This window comes from Onychostoma macrolepis, chromosome 04 (genome assembly GCF_012432095.1).
Source record: "Onychostoma macrolepis isolate SWU-2019 chromosome 04, ASM1243209v1, whole genome shotgun sequence".
Classification (NCBI taxonomy): Eukaryota; Metazoa; Chordata; class Actinopteri; order Cypriniformes; family Cyprinidae; genus Onychostoma; species Onychostoma macrolepis.
In genome coordinates this window covers 10,365,005-10,383,417 of record NC_081158.1, presented here as the reverse complement: position 1 = coordinate 10,383,417, position 18,413 = coordinate 10,365,005, and the positions used below count along the sequence as shown (strand labels likewise).

At 36.8% G+C, this 18,413-nt stretch overlaps 1 protein-coding gene across 1 annotated transcript in view; it reads right to left on the bottom strand.

Moving 5' to 3' along the window:
* The window catches only part of LOC131538795 (oocyte zinc finger protein XlCOF6-like), a 35,003-nt gene extending 16,913 nt beyond the window's left edge, over positions 1-18,090 (bottom strand). Inside the window, exons 1-3 of the mRNA XM_058772924.1 lie at positions 17,991-18,090; positions 13,521-13,802; positions 3,006-4,179 (exon numbers count right to left, since the gene is read on the bottom strand). Coding sequence (XP_058628907.1) covers positions 3,006-4,179; positions 13,521-13,779 — 1,433 coding nt within the window. The 5' untranslated portion in view covers positions 13,780-13,802; positions 17,991-18,090. The remainder of the gene's footprint in view (positions 1-3,005; positions 4,180-13,520; positions 13,803-17,990) is intronic.
* Positions 18,091-18,413: the final 323 nt, after the last annotated feature.

Here is an 18,413-nt window from a genome sequence, read left to right as displayed (position 1 = left end):
GACTATGCCACCTCACAGTCATCCAGTTGCCCTGCTGCGGGGGCTCTGCAACTGAAACTGAATAATGTACAGGATTTGTTGAACTAGTCGCATCCAAAGCTGTTATCTACAGCCCTCACATTCTTACTATCCTCAATTAAAGTTTGGATGCGTATCTCTAGTTCTGAAATCTTCTCTGTCAGCCTATTTCCCTGCATTTATCACATTAATAAAAAAATTATAATAATCAGAATATTATAATGATTTCTGAAGAATCATGTGACTGGACTAATGATGCTAAAAATTCAGTTTTGAAACCACAGGAATAAATTACATTTTAAAAGATTCAAATAGAAAATTAATTTTAAATAGTAAAAATATTTCAGAATTTTACTGTTTTTGCTGTACTTTGGATCAAATAAATGCAGGCTTGGTGAGCAGAAGACAATTCTTTAAAAAACAAAAATCATACTGTTCAAAAACTTTTGACTGGTAGTGTATATTTTAAAATGAATATAAATGTATAAAAGTGCTTCTGATGAAAAACATCGTCATTTAGATTTGCCCAGGGTTTGATACTCGGACAATTTGATATGATTTAAGAGGAGGTAGTTTTTTGTAGTTCTGCTACGCTAACAAAATTTGCTCACAAGTTAAAGATGCAGTAGGAGATCATGGAAAATGCTAACTTTAGCCTGATAGCAATGAAAGTGAACGTCCCACCCTTCCTGCAAATTGTTGTCCAAAGCCATATTTATCGCATTCCTGGGATCATGGACCAGTTTGAGTACATTAAAATACTTAAAGAGGTTATGTTGCCTTATGCCAAAGAGGAAATGCCCTTGAAATGGGTGTTTCAACAAGACAACGACCCCAAACACACCAGTAAGCAATCGAGCAGCATCTTGGTTCCAGACCAACAAGATTAACTTTATGGAGTGGCCAGCCCAATCTCCAGACCTTAGTCCAATAGAAAACTTGTGGGGTGACATCAAAAATGCTGTTTCTGAGGCAAAACCAAGAAATGCAGAGGAATTGTTATCGGGTTCATGTGCGCGTTTATATGTCACAAGCTTCAAATCGGAATTTATTTTTTTACATGCACACACTGCACAAATATAGATTTTCTCACTGTATGCACGTCATAATCACTCTCCTACACTGTTTCTTCATTTGTTTTTAACAGCAGAATATTTATCCATTTCTGAATAAATATACATATAAACTGCTGTGCCGTGTTGCTCATATTTATCAAGCAGTAAAAATACCCCTCCCCGCACTCAAAACCAGTCATCTGTGGATGAGAATCCGAAACAAGGACTGGTGGGAGGTTGTCCTGCTCCACTTCACAGTTGCCGAGTGAAAGGAGAGTTTTATAAAGTCAGGACACGCATTAATACAACACTTTATTCAAAATGAAGACCCGCTCGTTCCTCACGTCATAACGCTATTTGTGCGTCATTGCACATGAGCAGTCCTTTCAGTTTCACGGTTCAATCCGATCGAGTGTTTACATTCACACTCAATCATATTAGAAAAGGAATAAACCACCCCCTTCAATCCGATCGAGCAATCTGAATTTTATGAAGTGTTGGGGAATTACAGTTAAGACCCAAGGGCCAGGTATGATGAACAAAGACCAGGGAGTCAGAGATGTGATAAATGAAAGAAACATTTACTGAAGAACATAGTTTGCAGTTTCATCAGTAGAAGTCAGCTTCAGCACTCGTGATGGAGTTCGTAGGCCGCTCTGCGTACATGTTCTAGACACCAATAGACACTCTAACAGAGGTCACTAATTACGTCAATACATAGGTAAGCAAGGTTCTGGTTGGTAGATAAACTTAGAAAATCTCCACACATGGATGTAAAACTCGAAGCATATCTTCTAGTGATTATTTGGTGACAATTGATCAGAGGTCAGACGCAATAGGTCTCTCCAGAGATGTATATCTGTTACCCTGGACATCAGGGTGACGGCAAATGATTATTTCCTCCTAGAGCTCTCTCTACATCTAGCTACAAAAATAAACATTCACACACATACGCACAGAATACTTATCTGTACTTCAAGGTTGCCAGGCTCTGCCCTGAATCTTATCAAATATGGTTAACTACACACACACAACGAGATCAGCTTCTTAGAGAGTAACAAGGCAGACTAAAGCCATATTCAACTTATTTTCTAACATGCATAAATGTAACTTTGATAATTATAATTAACGTTATTATGAGGGCCATTGTAGATCTGCAATCCACTCCTTCAGAAGCGACAACAACACTTTTTGTATGCAAAGAGAACAAAAATAATGACTTTATTCGACTTGCCTGAGGTAAATGAAATGCTACGTGACATTTTGTCTACAAGCCGTTTTAATCGCATCTTTCTTTTGCGAATGAAACACTGATTGTGCGATTACATGAGGCATGAGATGTTAATCCATGTTTATTTGGCGTACCTCATGAAAGAGTGCCAAAACGGCATTTATTGTCTGAATTTCCTGAAAAATGTTAATTTGTTTGGTACACGTGCGTACTGAAGCAAAAGACAGGTACCAAAAACGATACGTATACAGTTACACCACTATAAGATAATCAGTAGTTATGTGTGTGTTTATGCTTAATTGATGCATAATTGTGAACAAGTAAATCATTAATTACTAGTTTCTTTATGCTCAATTAATGCTTTAATAGTGCTTAACTAATGCATTATTCTGGACCCTTAAAATAAAGTGTTACCTTTTCAAGTTAAGAAGTTCATTACACAACTTTTGTTAAATGTAATGCAACCTGCTTTAGCAAAATTGTAGTTACTACAGTCATGGTTATCACAGTTTTACTATAGTAGAAGCATGGTTGATTTACATAAGTTATATGACAAGCACTGAGCATGTCCACCTCTGGCTCAAAACCAGCCAAACATGAAAGCATATCTGAATTTAGCAGTTAATCACATGACAAACTGAACAATAATCACTCCGGTGTGATTGTAGACGTTAAAGAGAAACTTTACTTTCGAAACTCATGTAAGTGGCTTCTCTCCAGTGTGACTCTTCATGTGTTTGTTAAGGTTTCCTTTTTGAGTGAAACTCTTTCCACATTGTTGGCAGGTGAAAGGTTTCTCTCCAGTGTGAGTCCTCATGTGGTCATCGAGGTGTTGTTTATATGTAAAACTTTTTCCACATTGAGAACATGCGCAAGGCTTCTCTCCAGTGTGAACTCTCATGTGGTTTTTAAGGTTTGAACTACTAATGAAGCTCTTTCCACACAGTTTGCAAGTGTAAGGCTTTACTCCAGTGTGAATCCTCATGTGGTCTTTAAGGTTCCCTTTTTGAGTGAAGCTCTTTCCACATTGTTGGCAGGTGAAAGGTTTCTCTCCAGTGTGAACTCTCGTGTGCTCATCAAGGTGTTGTTTATGTTTAAAGCTTTTTCCACATTGAGAACATGTGTAAGGTTTCTCTCCGGTATGAATTTTCATGTGTTTTTTAAGGCTTGGTTTTTTAATGAAGCTCTTTCCACACAGTTGGCAGATGAAAGGCTTCTCTCCAGTGTGACCTCTCATGTGGACATCGAGGTGTTGTTTATCTTTAAAACCTTTTCCACATTGAGAGCATGTGTAAGGTTTCTCTCCGGTATGAATTCTTGTGTGGTTTTTAAGGTTTGGTTTACTAATAAAGCTCTTTCCACACAGTTGGCAGGTGAAAGGCATTTCTCCAGTGTGAACTCTCATGTGGACTTCAAGATTGACTTTTCTGGTGAAACTTTTCCCGCACTGTTGGCAGGTGTAAGGTTTCTCTCCAGTATGAATTCTCTTGTGGACAAAGAGGTGTTGTTTATGTTTAAAACTTGTTCCACATTGAGAGCATGTGTAAGGTTTCTCTCCGGTATGAATTCTTGTGTGGTTTTTAAGGTTTGGTTTATTAATGAAACTCTTTCCACACAGTTGGCAGGTGAAAGGCATTTCTCCAGTGTGAACTCTCATGTGGACTTCAAGATTTCCTTTTCTGGTGAAACTTTTCCCGCACTGTTGGCAGGTGAAACAACTTCTGTTTGCTGTCTTTTGAGCTCTTTTTTGTGAAGTCTTTTCAGTATGTGAGCAACTAACTGATTTTTCTCCAGTCATGAATCCACATTTCTCATGCTGAACATCATCTTCCTTTTCAATAAGTTCTTGACTCTCCTCTTTCAGTGTCATCAGGTCTAATGCAAAAAAGACAAATCCAGATTAACACCATTTATAATGGCACAAAAAACAAACATCAAACCCAACAACATATAGATCTTATACACACTACGCTATTAAAGGTGTTGTTAAAGGTGGTATAGAATGCATTGAAACAGTATTTTAAATTGTTCTCTGATATCTACATAGAAGTTATGTGGCTTAGGTAAGGGCAAAAAATCTCCAGAAACGATGTTACATGTGCATTTACAACCCTAGGAAAAAATGGTTTGTTATTGGCTTATTTGGAAGGGTCATGAATAATAATGAGCTCTGCTCTGATTGGCTGTTTCACAGTGCAGCTCATTTCCGTAGCTCACAGCAGGAGGGAAACAGAGGAAAATATAAATTTGAATACTTTCTCTCGCAGTTATATCGTCGGGTAATTATACTGTATTTAAATGCGGGCATCAGGGAGCTGCTATTAATACACGGGGCACTGAAACTGCTTTTGAACGATCGGTCGATCACGTTATAGTTTCACTTTCGAGATTCGCGATCGCAAGTACTCCGTTTATGTTTATACTATGGAGCGGCAGTACTTACTAGTGCTGGGCGGTATACCGGTTCATACCGAATACCGGTGTTTATTTTTCTTATGATATGAATTTTTAAAATACCGCAATACCGGTGTTATTTAAATAACGTTCGGAACGCGACACACTGTTTGAGAGGGGTCTCTTTTCACTATTGCATTGTGGCAAGAACACAGCTGTATGTGTTACTAAGCGTGTTCTGAAGCTGTAGAACGTGATGACACAGAAGAACTCATCCACAATATCCACCGCGCGCCGCCACCAGCTCCCGCGTCTCACACACACGAGCGTGACTTTAGCACTATATTTAGCAACTTTCAGACCCTTTTAGCGGCTTTTATTCCATAGAATATACAAACTGACAAACCTAGCGAATGTTTTGGATAAATCTTAGCTATGGTTCAGTTGGAAGATGTCGCCAGTGCTGCCCCATGAGCGAGATCTGACTCGGCGCAGTGTCGCGTCTCTCTGCGTCTGTTCTGTGCAGCGGCGGCAGAGAAGCACCGCATTCATTTGGCCGTGCAGCGACTGTTTGGAATTATAAATATGAGCATAGTTCGTCTGTTAATATTATGCACTTTTTTTAAGTTTACTCAGATGCAGGCAGTGCGCTGCATGAGACAAAAAATATAGCCAAAACCACCGCATATAGCCGCTCTTTATTATAACGTTAGATGCATGTTGATTTTATCAGACGATGTCGCGATTATAAATGAGAATGACTCCTGGTTAACATGTATTAATGGGTCGTGTTTAGTCACTATTTAGTGTGGAATTTTTCTACAATATTCGCTCATCATGACAGTAAAATAGGGCATTCTAAGTCAATCTACTGCAGTTTTTCCTCTCTCAATCAGTAGAAAATGTGGTTAACACCCGATCATGCATGAAAAAAATAAATACCGTCATATACCGTGAAACCGGTATAATTTTGAAAAATACCGTGATATACATTTTTGGTCATACCGCCCAGCACTAGTACTTACCACACATTTTACAAGATCAGATGCTTGTCAGTGGTGCTCAAGATCTGTAAATATTTCGCCATCGTCATCTCTCCTTACTCTGTTTATGTGGTAAGTGAAATCTCATGTACTGTAATGTAACAGACTACTGCTAACAAGCTAACTTTAGTGGCGCGTTATTTTATTAGAACGCATTATTTGCTTTCCGTGCTTTTCTGAAGGACAGACATGGGTCATGTGATTAGGGCTGAAACGATTAGTCAACATTATCAATAACGTCAACAATAAAAAAAATTGTCGACAAATATTTCTGTTGTCGAATAGTCGTTTAATCTCATATGAGCTAATATAAGAGCCTGCAATAATGCGGTTGGACCAGTGTGGCGCTGTAGCGCCAGACTAATTCTGATGCAGTTCAAGAGAAGAGAGACAGCGCTTTAGAGCAAACGCAGCCCAACCTGAAGCTGGTGAGCGGCGTTTGGATGAATGTGTAAATACATGCTGTGTTTCTTCTCAATAATGAAATAAACAAAACAACAGTTTAAACAACAAAAACTGACAGCGGTGAGAAAGTGATGTTTGCATGAGCTCTTCAGTTCGGTACTTCAGTAAAGCAGTCACATCACGTTTATTTATATAGTACTTTATGCAATAGATAGCAGTTTAATCAAGCAGTTTAGTTAGAGTCACTTTCAGTTAGAATTACAACTTGATTTTCTGTCATAAAGCAGCTCTCCAGTGTGGAGATAGCTAATGATAAAATCTTTTTATTAGTTGGGGAAGTAAATTAATTAAAGTGATAGTTTGGTTTGCAAAGATCAAAGCTTGATCTAGCTCAGGACTGTTTTGATTATCATAACCCTATAAGGCAGGCCTATTCAAATGGCGGCCCACGAATTCTGTTTAAAAGCAGCATTGGTAGCCTATACGAGACACTCTGAAGCCCCAACACTGGGAGACACGTCGCAGATTCACCTTTCTACCACAGCGTTTGCCTTTTTAAAATGGAATTCAATATTAATCCAGGGCTCTCGAGTTATAGCGAAAGTTTGGAGTGAGATTAGGGGAGGGGCCACACAAAGGGGGGAGTCACTCAAAGGGGAGGAGCAACTCAAATATTTGCAGCACCCAAATTTTTGCTAGCAGTTCAATTTTACCTATTGTTCATAATTGACCAGCACAAATAGAAGTTATAACATTTGGTAAATCTGATGAAAGACAAATTTATTCTAATAAAATAAAAATATTTATGCATTTAAAAATACAAAATGTATCAAAAATAAAAAGTTTTGCCTCAAACTAGCCAACTGAACAGCAGTACTCAATGTACATACTGTACACATATACATTACAGTACTTACCCTGAGCATGTATGTCAAACTGTGTGTGTGTGTGTGTGAGTGAGAGAGAGAGAACACATTTCAGCTTATGTTTCTTTTTTTCTGTTGTAAATGTTTGTTGCATATTTTGATGCCCGATGACAGGGGTAGAGGACTCCCACAAAAAGCACTGTCATGATAATAGCGTTCCATCCAGAGCCAAACTGTTTCTAGTTTTGGTTTTGTTCAAACCCACCATGGAAAACACACTGCATCTGAATTTGAATTTGGGGAAGCCTCAGTGCTTTATATGGGAGCCCCCTACCCCTGTCATCAAGATGTGCAACAAACACAACAGAAAAAAATAAAATCATAAGCTGAAATGTGTTCTCGCTCTCTCTCTCCTTCTCTCTCACACACAGAGAGAGAGAGAGAGCTTGACATACATGTTCAGGACAAGTTCTGTAATCCTACTGTGTGTGTACAGTATACATTGAGCACTGCTGTTCAGTTGGCATGTTTGGAGCCAAATTTCTTTGTATTTTTGATCCTTTTTTAAATATGTAAAACAATTTATTTTATTTGGATGAATTTGTCTGTCTTTTATCAGATTCACAAACTGTTATAACATCTCTAGTACTTTCCTTTCAGGAAGCCAAAGCTAAGTTAAAGCTTCTGGTTGCAAAGCAGTTGGAGAGTTTTTTTTTTGTTTTTTTTGACTGCATCAATAATACTTTAGCGCGAATTTGGCTATATTCCCCAACATCAGCTCTCACTATCTTTTCACAGGCAAATGATTTCATAGAGGAATCTTAAAATCGAAAAAAATAAATTAAGGGGTTACCTACAGCATTCATCGGATCTTTCTCTTCCAACTTACACTCCATGTGCGCGCGCATCCATGTTGCTTAGTAACGAACCCACTTGCTGCAGAATCGCGTAATTTAAACGGAAACAACAACATCCTAATTTCTGATTGGCTGGTAGGTGGCATTTAACTCTATAACTCGAGAGTCGGAACTATGAACTCGGCAGAAAACTTACCTCAGTATTCCCTCATCTATTAATGGTATATTAATTGTAGCAGGGCAAGTTATCCCTTCTCAGCGTGAGAAATACAAGGTGTGGCGTGAGAGCGCGTGAACTGGTTGAAATACGTGAGTCTCACTCCGATTGCGTGAGACTTGAGAGCCCTGTTAATCTTTGCAGGAATGCCCAATCTTTTTTTTTTTTTTGGCCAAATTTGATTTTCCGCTTCACTTTTTGAAAGCCACTGAAAATGTATAGCATGCGGAAGGCTCATAAGCAGTGGTGTAGTGCAGGGTATAAAGGTAAAATAATAATTATTATTGATTACTAATTTGAATCAGTACACTATAACGAAAACAATACCTTAAAATTGAAAAGAAGGTTTTACGATCAGAAACGTCTTAAACCGGTAAACCTCATCACACACATAACAGGATTTATAACCAGAGAAAGCATAATTATTAGCGCATGGACCGCACGCACACTTTTACTGTGTAATAGCGATGAAGTAAACAGAATGCTTTATATTTACACATTTAGATTAAAATGCAAGTGCACTCTCATGAATCAAGTTAAGCATAGAAAATGCATTAGGCCATAATTATCTTAATATGTAACAATTTTATTTTAAATAAATGAGAAAGTATTCTAAAAATGACAAAGTATTCTAAATTTTAGAATGTTATCTGAAGGTATAATTAAACATCTGTCAGAAAAGCACCCTGCCTGCATTTATAAAATATTTAGATTGCAGCTGCATCTGTATCTGGGGGGAAAATAAAATAATACAATTAAAAAATTTAAATAGTAAAATAAAAAATAAAAAATCAGCAGTGATTGATTTAATGTAACTGTTATTTTAAAAGCTTATTTCGTTGTAACCTTGAAACTCTTGAACCGGAACGAAAAAATGTGGTATACCGGAATTAAAACGCAACTAAACGAACTGAATTGAAAAACAGTTTGTTGCAATACATTATGCTCTTTTTTTTTATTAATAATAATTTTTATTTCATTTTATTTTGAATTGTTGCTAATGCAAATAAAATTTAAAAACTGAAAAATAAAAAGTCTGATTGGTCTGCAGCTAATTCCTCTGCCATTCACGTGCGCCACGGTTTTACAGCGGCGATGGCGGGCTTTTAGATAGCTATAAGACAGAAATAGATAAAGTTGATACCTAATATAAATATGTCATTATCAACCCTTAAAAAGAGAAAGCTTGACACGAAAACCGTCAGTTCAACAATAACTGGACAGAAAAATGTGTGTTTATTGAGACTGCAGAGGGGAAGCCAATGTGTTTGCTTTGCACTGAATGCATTTCGGTGTCAAAAGAATACAACCTGCGTAGGCACTTCAATACAGAGCATTCAAACGTTAATATAAACTGTCCGCTGGGTTTCGATATCCGACAACGCAAAATCCAAATGCTAACATCAACCTATGAACGTAGCCGAGCTGTCATAAGTCAATCTTGCTCTGCCCAAGAGAAGGCCACAACAGCATCTCTCCGTGTGGCATGGATCCTCGCTAAAAAGAAGAGGCCGTTCACTGACACACAGCTCAGCTAAGTTTATTTGTGCGTTTTTTCGATGGGGACATCTTCAGAGAAGACATCTTGGGCCTAATACCACTGGAAGGACGTACAACAGGTGAAATCATTTTACAAGGAATTGTTGATTTTTTTGAAAGTCAGTGGACTAAATCTGGAGCGTGTGAATATGTTAGTTACCGACGGAGCACCATCTATGGCAGGGAGAGTTAACGGTCTGTCTGCGCGACTATCGGCTGTTGCACCGCGGATGAAATCGCTCCACTGCCTCATCCATCAGAGCGTTCTGTGCGCTAGACTTTTTGGTGAGTTGAAAAATACCATAGATTCAGTCATGGCAATCATTAACTTCATCAAGTCAAAATCGAGTCTCCAACATCGATTATTTCGACATGTCAGCTGAGCACTGTGACTTACTTCTACATAATAATATTCGTTGGCTTAGCAAAGGAAATGCCCTCCAGAGGGTCTGTGACCTCAGGGAGGAAATTGTGACTTTTCTCCGTGATTGCAAGCACAAACAAGCAGACGCGTTTCTGTCTCAAATGCTGGACGATGGATTCGTATCACAGATGTGCTTTTTAAGCAACATCTTTCATCATTTGAATGTGCTTAATCTGATACTACAAGAGAGGGATAAAACGGTGGTCGATCTCAGCGGAAAACTAACTGCGTTTGTGAATAAACTGACTCTTTTCTCCTCCGATTTGACTGACAGGATGCTCCACTTCACCACACTCCGTGACTATATTAAGTCATCCTCAAATGCCAAAGTCACCCCGACAATGTCTGAATTTTTGAATAAATTGAGGGATAACTTTGCAACAAGATTCAATGAATTCGACATGCCCACAGTGGTGCTGCATTTTGTGCAAGACCCATTTTCCAAAGACACATCCGATATTTCCGCAAAAGCGCATTAATTTTTCACATTGCTTGACGAAGGTTCTGGAAATCATTGACATGCAAGTATCATCTGTACTGAAGCATGCATAAGAGAATGAGAACTTGACGAAATTCTGGATTGACTGCATTGACTGAATTTCCAAATGCAAAAAGACTGGCAGTGTTTGTGCTAACTATGTTCGGTTCAACGTATACCTGCGAATCCAGCTTCTCTCACATGAATGCCATAAAAACGAGTGGTCGTGCTTCCTTGACAAACGAGCGTCTGCATCACTGTTTGCGGATTGCCCTCACTTCATATGAACCATCCTTCTCCACCCTGGCCCAATCAAAGAAATGCCATCTCTCACATTAGTAGCTTTTTATCTGCGTTTGTGATTTGTGAGAGAGAGAGAGACAAAGAAAACTGAATACTGAACATTGTATTTGTGATCCAGGTTAATTGATGACCCCTGTCAATATATAAAATAGTTGATTGAAGATGGACATGTAAATAGAACACAGAAAGATTTATAAACTTTATTCGAAATGTTGAGATGTTATTAGTGTGAATACGTGTTTGTGTGCATTATGTGCACAGAATACATTTGTTTCAAATATAGATGTTTACTTTTAAGACTGTTTCACAGTTTATGCTGCAACTAAAATAATTACTTAAAAAGTTTCTGTAGATTTCCATAGTAAAATTATCCAAAAAATTAAGCATATCACTTACCTTTATTTTGCTTCTTATCCATATAACTTACAAAAGGAAATGTGTCATTCAGTTATTTTTTCATATAGCCAATGGTGATTAAGAGTTTCTCTGTCATCTCATTATATATTTAAATTAATTGGTAACACTTTTACATTAAGGTGTTATAATGTATTGTTCATTCATGTTAGGTAATACATTTATTACAATATTAATCTTTGTTAATGTTATTTAATAAATTAAATAATTTTGTTATAAATTGTTATTTCATATTAATTCACAGTGCATTAACTAATGTAAACAAACACAACTTGTGATTGTAATAGTGCATTAGTAAATGCTGAAATTAACATTAAGATTAATAAATGCTGTAGAAGTATTGTTCATTATTAGATCATGTTAACTAATGTAGTCAACTAATGTTAACTAATGAAACTATTTTAAAGTGTTACCAATTTATTGTGTAATAATTGTAATTAAAGGGATACTCCACCCCAAAATGAAAATTGTGTCATTAATCACTTACCCCCATGTCATTACAAACCTGTAAAAGCTTCGTTCGTCTTTGGAACATAATTTAAGATATTTTAGATGAAAACCAGGAGGCCGGTGACAGTCTCATTGACTGTCAAATAAATAACACTGTCAAGATCCAGAAAAGTATGAAAATCATCGTCAAAAAAGAGGAGACAAATTCTTGAATAAAGTCATTGTTTTTGTTTTCTTTGCGCAGAAAAAGTATTATCGTCGCTTCATAATGTTACGATTGAACCACTGATGGCAGATGGACTATTTTGACGATGTCTTTCATACTTTTCTGGGCCTTGACAGTGTTAATTACTTGGCAGTCAATGGGACAGTCACAATCTTAAACTGTGTTGCGAAGATGAACGAAGCTTTTACCGGTTTGGAATGACATGAGGGTAAGTGATTAATGACTAAATTTGCATTTTGGGGTGGAGTAACCCTTTAATTTCATATGTGACCCTGGAGCACAAAAGCAGTCATAAGTAGCACAGGTATATTTCTAGCAATAGGCAAAAATACATTGAATGGATCAAAATTATCAATATTTCTTTAAGCCAAAAATCATTAGGATATTAAGTAAAGATCATGTTCCATCGAAGCTTAATTTTTGATTAGTAATATGCATTGCTAAGAACTTCATTTGGACAACTTTAAAAGGCAATTTCCTTAATATTTAGATTTTTTTTGCACCCTCAGATTCAATATTTTAAAATAGTTGTATCTTGCCTAAATATTGTCCTATCCTAACAAACCATACATCAATGGAAAGGTTATTTATTAAAAAACCCTTATGACTGGTTTTGTGGTCCAGGGTCACATACTGTATGATTTTCAAAAGCTGAAGTGATTACCTTTATTTATTTGTTAGAATGTGTGTAACTCAATATTTTAACTTAATTGCAAAAGCTGAATAATCAAAGCCTACTGATTAATCAGTGAAATAATCGATGATTGTCTTGATCGATTAATCGTTCTAATAACGGTTAGATTGGTTTTTTTTTTACAAAAAAAATCGTACAAACATTTTAATTTTAGGCCTACTGTCAAATGGACAAATACATATTTACTTAAACTTTAGCTTCAAGCTTACTAAAACTTGAGATTTTATTTTTTACTGTGAGATTGTGCAGCAGCTCCATTACAATAGCAATGTACAGTGAGACATTTAAGATTATTTACAAGGCATTACTTTTACAAAAAAATGGAATGGAATTTAAAAATTATGTTGATGTGAAAATTTTTTTAGTTATCTTATTAGCCTGAATTTAGATTGCGTGCATCTATTTTGACATGCCGTATTTTTGTCCCGTGCTAGTATCACTATGTCTATTGCAGCTTCAGAGTGAATCACGCATTTATGTCCCTTCCAAAACTCTGCAGCGTGTAACTGGCTATCGGTCCTCTTAGCAGCATGAAAAACAATACTTTTATTAAATGGATTATAGCTAGACTACATAGCCTTGAAAGTGTGAAATTGACTTTCTTATGTTTTTTTACTGATGTTTTAATTTTTGTAATGGACCCCCTGCAGTGCTGCTGCGGACCCCCGGTTAAAGACTCTTGTGGTAAATGGTAAATATGGCCCAAATAGTGCAAACCAAATGTGGGCCACCTTTGGCAAAAATGTGGCACAATCGACAATGGGTAATCAGGCTGTAAACCAAATGTGGCCCAGGTATATTAAAATGTGGCTGTGAGCCTAAAGTGACCTTTATATGATGCCGGCCATATAAATAAATTTTAATAAGGATTAAATGAGTGAGTTCAGCTTTGAGAATGAAACCAACCTGTTTGTGTCTCAGTATCTTCATGTTTGACTCTGAATGTTTCTTCATTCTTCATGTCTTCACTCTCCTCTTTAATAACCGCCATCTTTGTTTGTTCCTCAGTATCTTCTTGTTTGACTCTGAATGTTTCTTCAATCCTTATGTTTTCACTCTCCTCTTTAATAAACTCCATCTTTGTTTGTTCCTCGGTATCTTCACGTTTGACTCTGAATGTTTCTTCAATCTTCACGTCTTTACTCTCCACTTTAATAAATGCCATCTTTATAATAGTGTCACATAGATCTGTAAGAGATCACAGATTCCTTAAGTTATCAACACCACAGATATTATATAAGCAAGAGTGAAGTGCTCTCAATTCCCTATCAACTACAGAGCATTTGCAGGGATTAAAGTTCTCCGTCGCTACGACGGATTTCCGTTAATTGCAGAGAGTCTATGACGGATTTCCGTCAATTGCAGGCTTCCCGCCTGTCTTTAATATCTTAAATTCACTTTTCATAATTTTAAGTTTGTAAATAGGCTTACATTTCTCAAACAGTGCAATAAATGTCTTAATTTTAGCTTGAATAGGTCTTAAAGGAAAACACCACTGTTCTTCCATATTCTAATATGTTCTTCCCGCAACTTAGAGGAGTTGATGCATACCTCTCCCGTCTCACTGCGTGCACTTAATCGCTCTAGCGCACGGTGCAACTATGCTAGTGTTTAGCTTAGCACCATTCATTCCTTAGGATTCAAACAGGGATGAATTTAGAAGCCACCAAACACTTCCATGTTTTCCCTATTTAAAGATGGTTACATGAGTAGTTACACAAGTAATTAAGTGCACGCAGTGAGACGGGAGAGGTACGCATCAACTCGTTGAGGGAAGAACATATTAGAATATGGAAAACCGGTGGCGTTTTCCTTTAAATTAGGGAAAGACGAGGTGTATTCAGCCTGCTGAGGGGGATGTGATCGAGCCTGGATTGAAGTGAAATCACGTTCCTCTCTCTGCTCAAGCATTCTGGATCCACTCCGGGTTTTCTGTTCCCGCTCCGTGTTCACTCCATTAGTTATTAAGGGATAACGGGGAAAATGAGGGGAAAAGAAACATGTAGCGCATTGTTGTTGTTGTTCTGCTGCCGGCACACCAAAAATCATCCCGCCGTGGTTGCAGCTTCTCACTGACAACACAGTAACGCCGCTCGCATCATTCCCAGCCAGGTTATTAGCAGATATTAGCAATAATCATTCTACAGATTCCCGCAGGTTCCGACGGAATGCATCACATTTGCACCTGCTTTTAAGTCTTGATAAATCACTCGTGCGCTCTCATTTTCTGTGCACAGATCGCGAATAAGGAGAGTGACAGCTTTTAATAATTATTAAGGGAGTTTGCAAATGTGATATTGATTTAATACAACAGATCAATAAACAAGTACTGCGTGATTTTGCTCTATATCATCAACGAAAATAGTTCCAAATAAAGTAACAGCTGAGCCGCTGCGCATCTCTAAAAGCAAACAGGGCAGTGTTTCATTCATGAATGCAAGTGCGTTTCTGATTCATGATTAACCATTCATAAAGACAGTGCCTGCGTCCCAATCTGCATACTATCCATCCTAAATTCTGTGTGGTAGTAGTAATTTTCAATTCTATTTAGGGCAGATAGGGTGGATAGTATGCATATTGGGATGCAGGGAGTCACTTGCTTCATTCCTGAATGAATCATCCGTTCGAACGAATCAACTGAATGAATGATTCAGTGAAGAAATCGTTAACTTGCCATCACCTGCTGGCTGTTTCAGTTTCACTTTTAGCGTATCATTTCAGTTATTTAAATCATTTAATATTTCTATATTCAAAATTTAAAATATTAATCTCCACATGAATCTATGGATTTAATTGCACTAATGCCACCTCTGAGCCTCATTAAACGTCTGAAAATGTACAAACCACTTTTGTGTTCTTCTGTGCCACCTCTGTAGTACAAATACATTTTGTATTAATACTAATTTCATATGATTGGTAACTTATTTGTCTTATTCTACTACTTGTTTTAAATAGCAATTTTAAAAAGCTTATAAACATGAATTTGACAGATGAAAATGATGCCATTGCAAAGGTAAAAAGAAAACACCCCTGTAAGTCACTGTAAGGAGTCAAATGTCACCTCGTATTAGGCTAATTTTTGATTATTGATAAGAAGGTGCTCCTAATTTTTTTAAATTAGGAGGACAAGAGCTCCTAAAAAGAAGAGCAAGCATAGAGCCATGTGTAACACATTAGATCTGTGCATGAAGTCTTAAAGAGACAGCAGCCTAAATAAACCTGCTGCTGTCTTTCATTATACAGTGAAGACTATCCAGTGTTATTTTACAGTTGAATAGATTTTAGTTAGACCTAACTGAAAAATATTAAGTACTGATAATTTAATTTGTATCTTGTTATTGTTTTTGTTTGTACTATTGATTGTCATTAATTTATTTGTTCTTATTTTATTATTTACTATTTACTTAATAAATTTGATTCTGAGTGCAGGTGATTGTTGGGTGGGGAGGGGGAGGGGGAGGGGGCGTGGTCTATGGGAAATAGTCCTGCCACCACAGCTGGAATAAATCCTAGAGGAAACACTGCATACATTTAATAAAATTAGAAAAAATGCATTTACAAAGGTAAAAAGAAAATGCCCCTGTAAGTCACTGTAAGGAGTCAAATGTCACCTCGTATTAAAAAGGCAAATTTTTGATGCAAATTTTTTATTATTGATTAGAAGGTGCTCCTAATTTTTTTTTTTTTTAAATTAGGAGGACAAGCGCTCCAAATTACAAGAAGAAAAACACGGCTCTTAAACTGGGTGTGTGACAGGTACGGCTGTGGAATGGGGTTTGGCCGAGGAAAAATTTTTTTTTTGCTGTAACCCCTGCATTTGTGATATTGCCAGTTAATAATTAAGTATCTTTATACATAGCCACGGGAGCAGGGGCAGCGCAGAACTCCCGACGCGTCAGGAAAAGCATCCAGCTATTGCTGTAACTGAATGAAAGAAGACAGAAACGCTTTGTATGATGAGACTCAAAAAGAAGATTAAGATAATAAACACTGTACTGTGACAATGTTTATCAGATTAGCCTCATTTAAACCAATTTTTACACCACTGACCTACAGTCCTGTGAAACTCCTCTTTGACGGATTTGTGCCCAGGAAATAATTCTCGGAATGAGTGTGAGAGGGATGCACACTTTGCTTAAAATCTGCATACAGCGGACTTATAATATGCTCTGCATCTCCAATGTTTTAAAGTGTATTTCTCTTATTTTGCAAATTATCTTCCAATGGGGTAAGAAATTTAAAATATTCTCGTTTTAGTTTGCATTAAGATTATTTTTCTTACCCTATGTCAGACAATTTTACTTGTTTTACGTAAAATGCACTTAAAAGGAAAATGCCCCAGGAAACAAGACTAAATATCTCATCTATAAAATGCACATTATAAGAATGTTTAGATATTTGTACTTCAAATAAGACAAAAATACTCACGGGGGAGGAGACCTAAAGAAACTCTGGGTTTAGCGAAGAAAACCCTGCTCCCGACCAGGTTAGGTTCACAGAGTAAGTTATCACGGTAACTGACTCCCGAGTATAATTTACCTCTCTTTCAGAAACGGGCTTGACTTACCCTGCTTTCCACGATTTGACAAACTTCCCATTTTGAAACAGAAAACCCAGAGTTTCCCTCATTTCAGGGTTAACATACTCAGAGTTTTCACTTAACCTTCTTTCTGAAATGGGCCCAAGGTTTTTATAATATTATATATATTCCCACAAAAATATTAATTGTATTTAAATGCTCATCAGTTATCTTATTTGCACACAATCTTGTGCATTCAGCTAATATATTACACAGCTAATGGCTCTATGAAAACAGAACGAATAATGAATAAATATTTTTTGAGAAAATGCAACTTCGCTACCTCAACATGCTTCCTCAGATTTGATGGTGAACTTTTGAAGCCAGACATTTACCTGATGAAAGTCATAACTGAAGTAGAAATGTGTGTGCTTGATGCGTGAAAACTTCTGAGCTTCCGTTTACCATATTTAATGTGCATAAGATCAAATAAAAATGTAATGTACTTTTTTTAAGATTAAATAAAATTGTAAGGAGTAAAAAGTAGGCCTGCTTTTTCTTCAGAAATGTAATCAAGTAAAAGTAGTCAGTTTAAATTGTACTTGAATAAAGTACAAATCCCCAAAAATAATACTTAAGTACAGTAATCAAGTAAAATTACTAAAGTATTTTACACCTCTGTTTGAGACACATACTAATAATTCTATTTTCGAATACAATTTAGGACGGATAGAATGCGAATTGGACGCAGCAAAAGTAACCAGCGTTGTTTACCTTCAGCACGCGCGCGCTTTCTATTGAACGTAAACGAGTTGTATTGATTTAAACACTTCAAACATTTGAATAAAAGCGCTCACCTTTCTTCAGCCGAATCCAAAGTCTCTTTAGTCTTCGGCCGAATCACAGACGCGGGAGCGCGGCGCAGCCTTATGACGTCACATCGCCACACCAAAATAAAAGTCTTTTTTTTCCCCCTCTTTATTAAACTTTCGAATAACAAACAGGCATTGTCATTTTTCCATTGTTAAACACATTAACAATAAATCCAAACAGCATATAACAAACAATAGAATACAAAAAGAAAAAAAAAAAAGTATGTAAACACTAAAATAATACTGAAAGCAAATTATAACACAAATGAAATTACAATCCATGTATGTTGACAGAAGTTTAAAGAATTGTAAGGCACGCTTTGCTTTTAAATGTTTTATGGATTGAAATAAAATTCTAAAATAATTTTTAAATGCCGTAAAACAAGGAGAAACTTTAACAAATCTTCA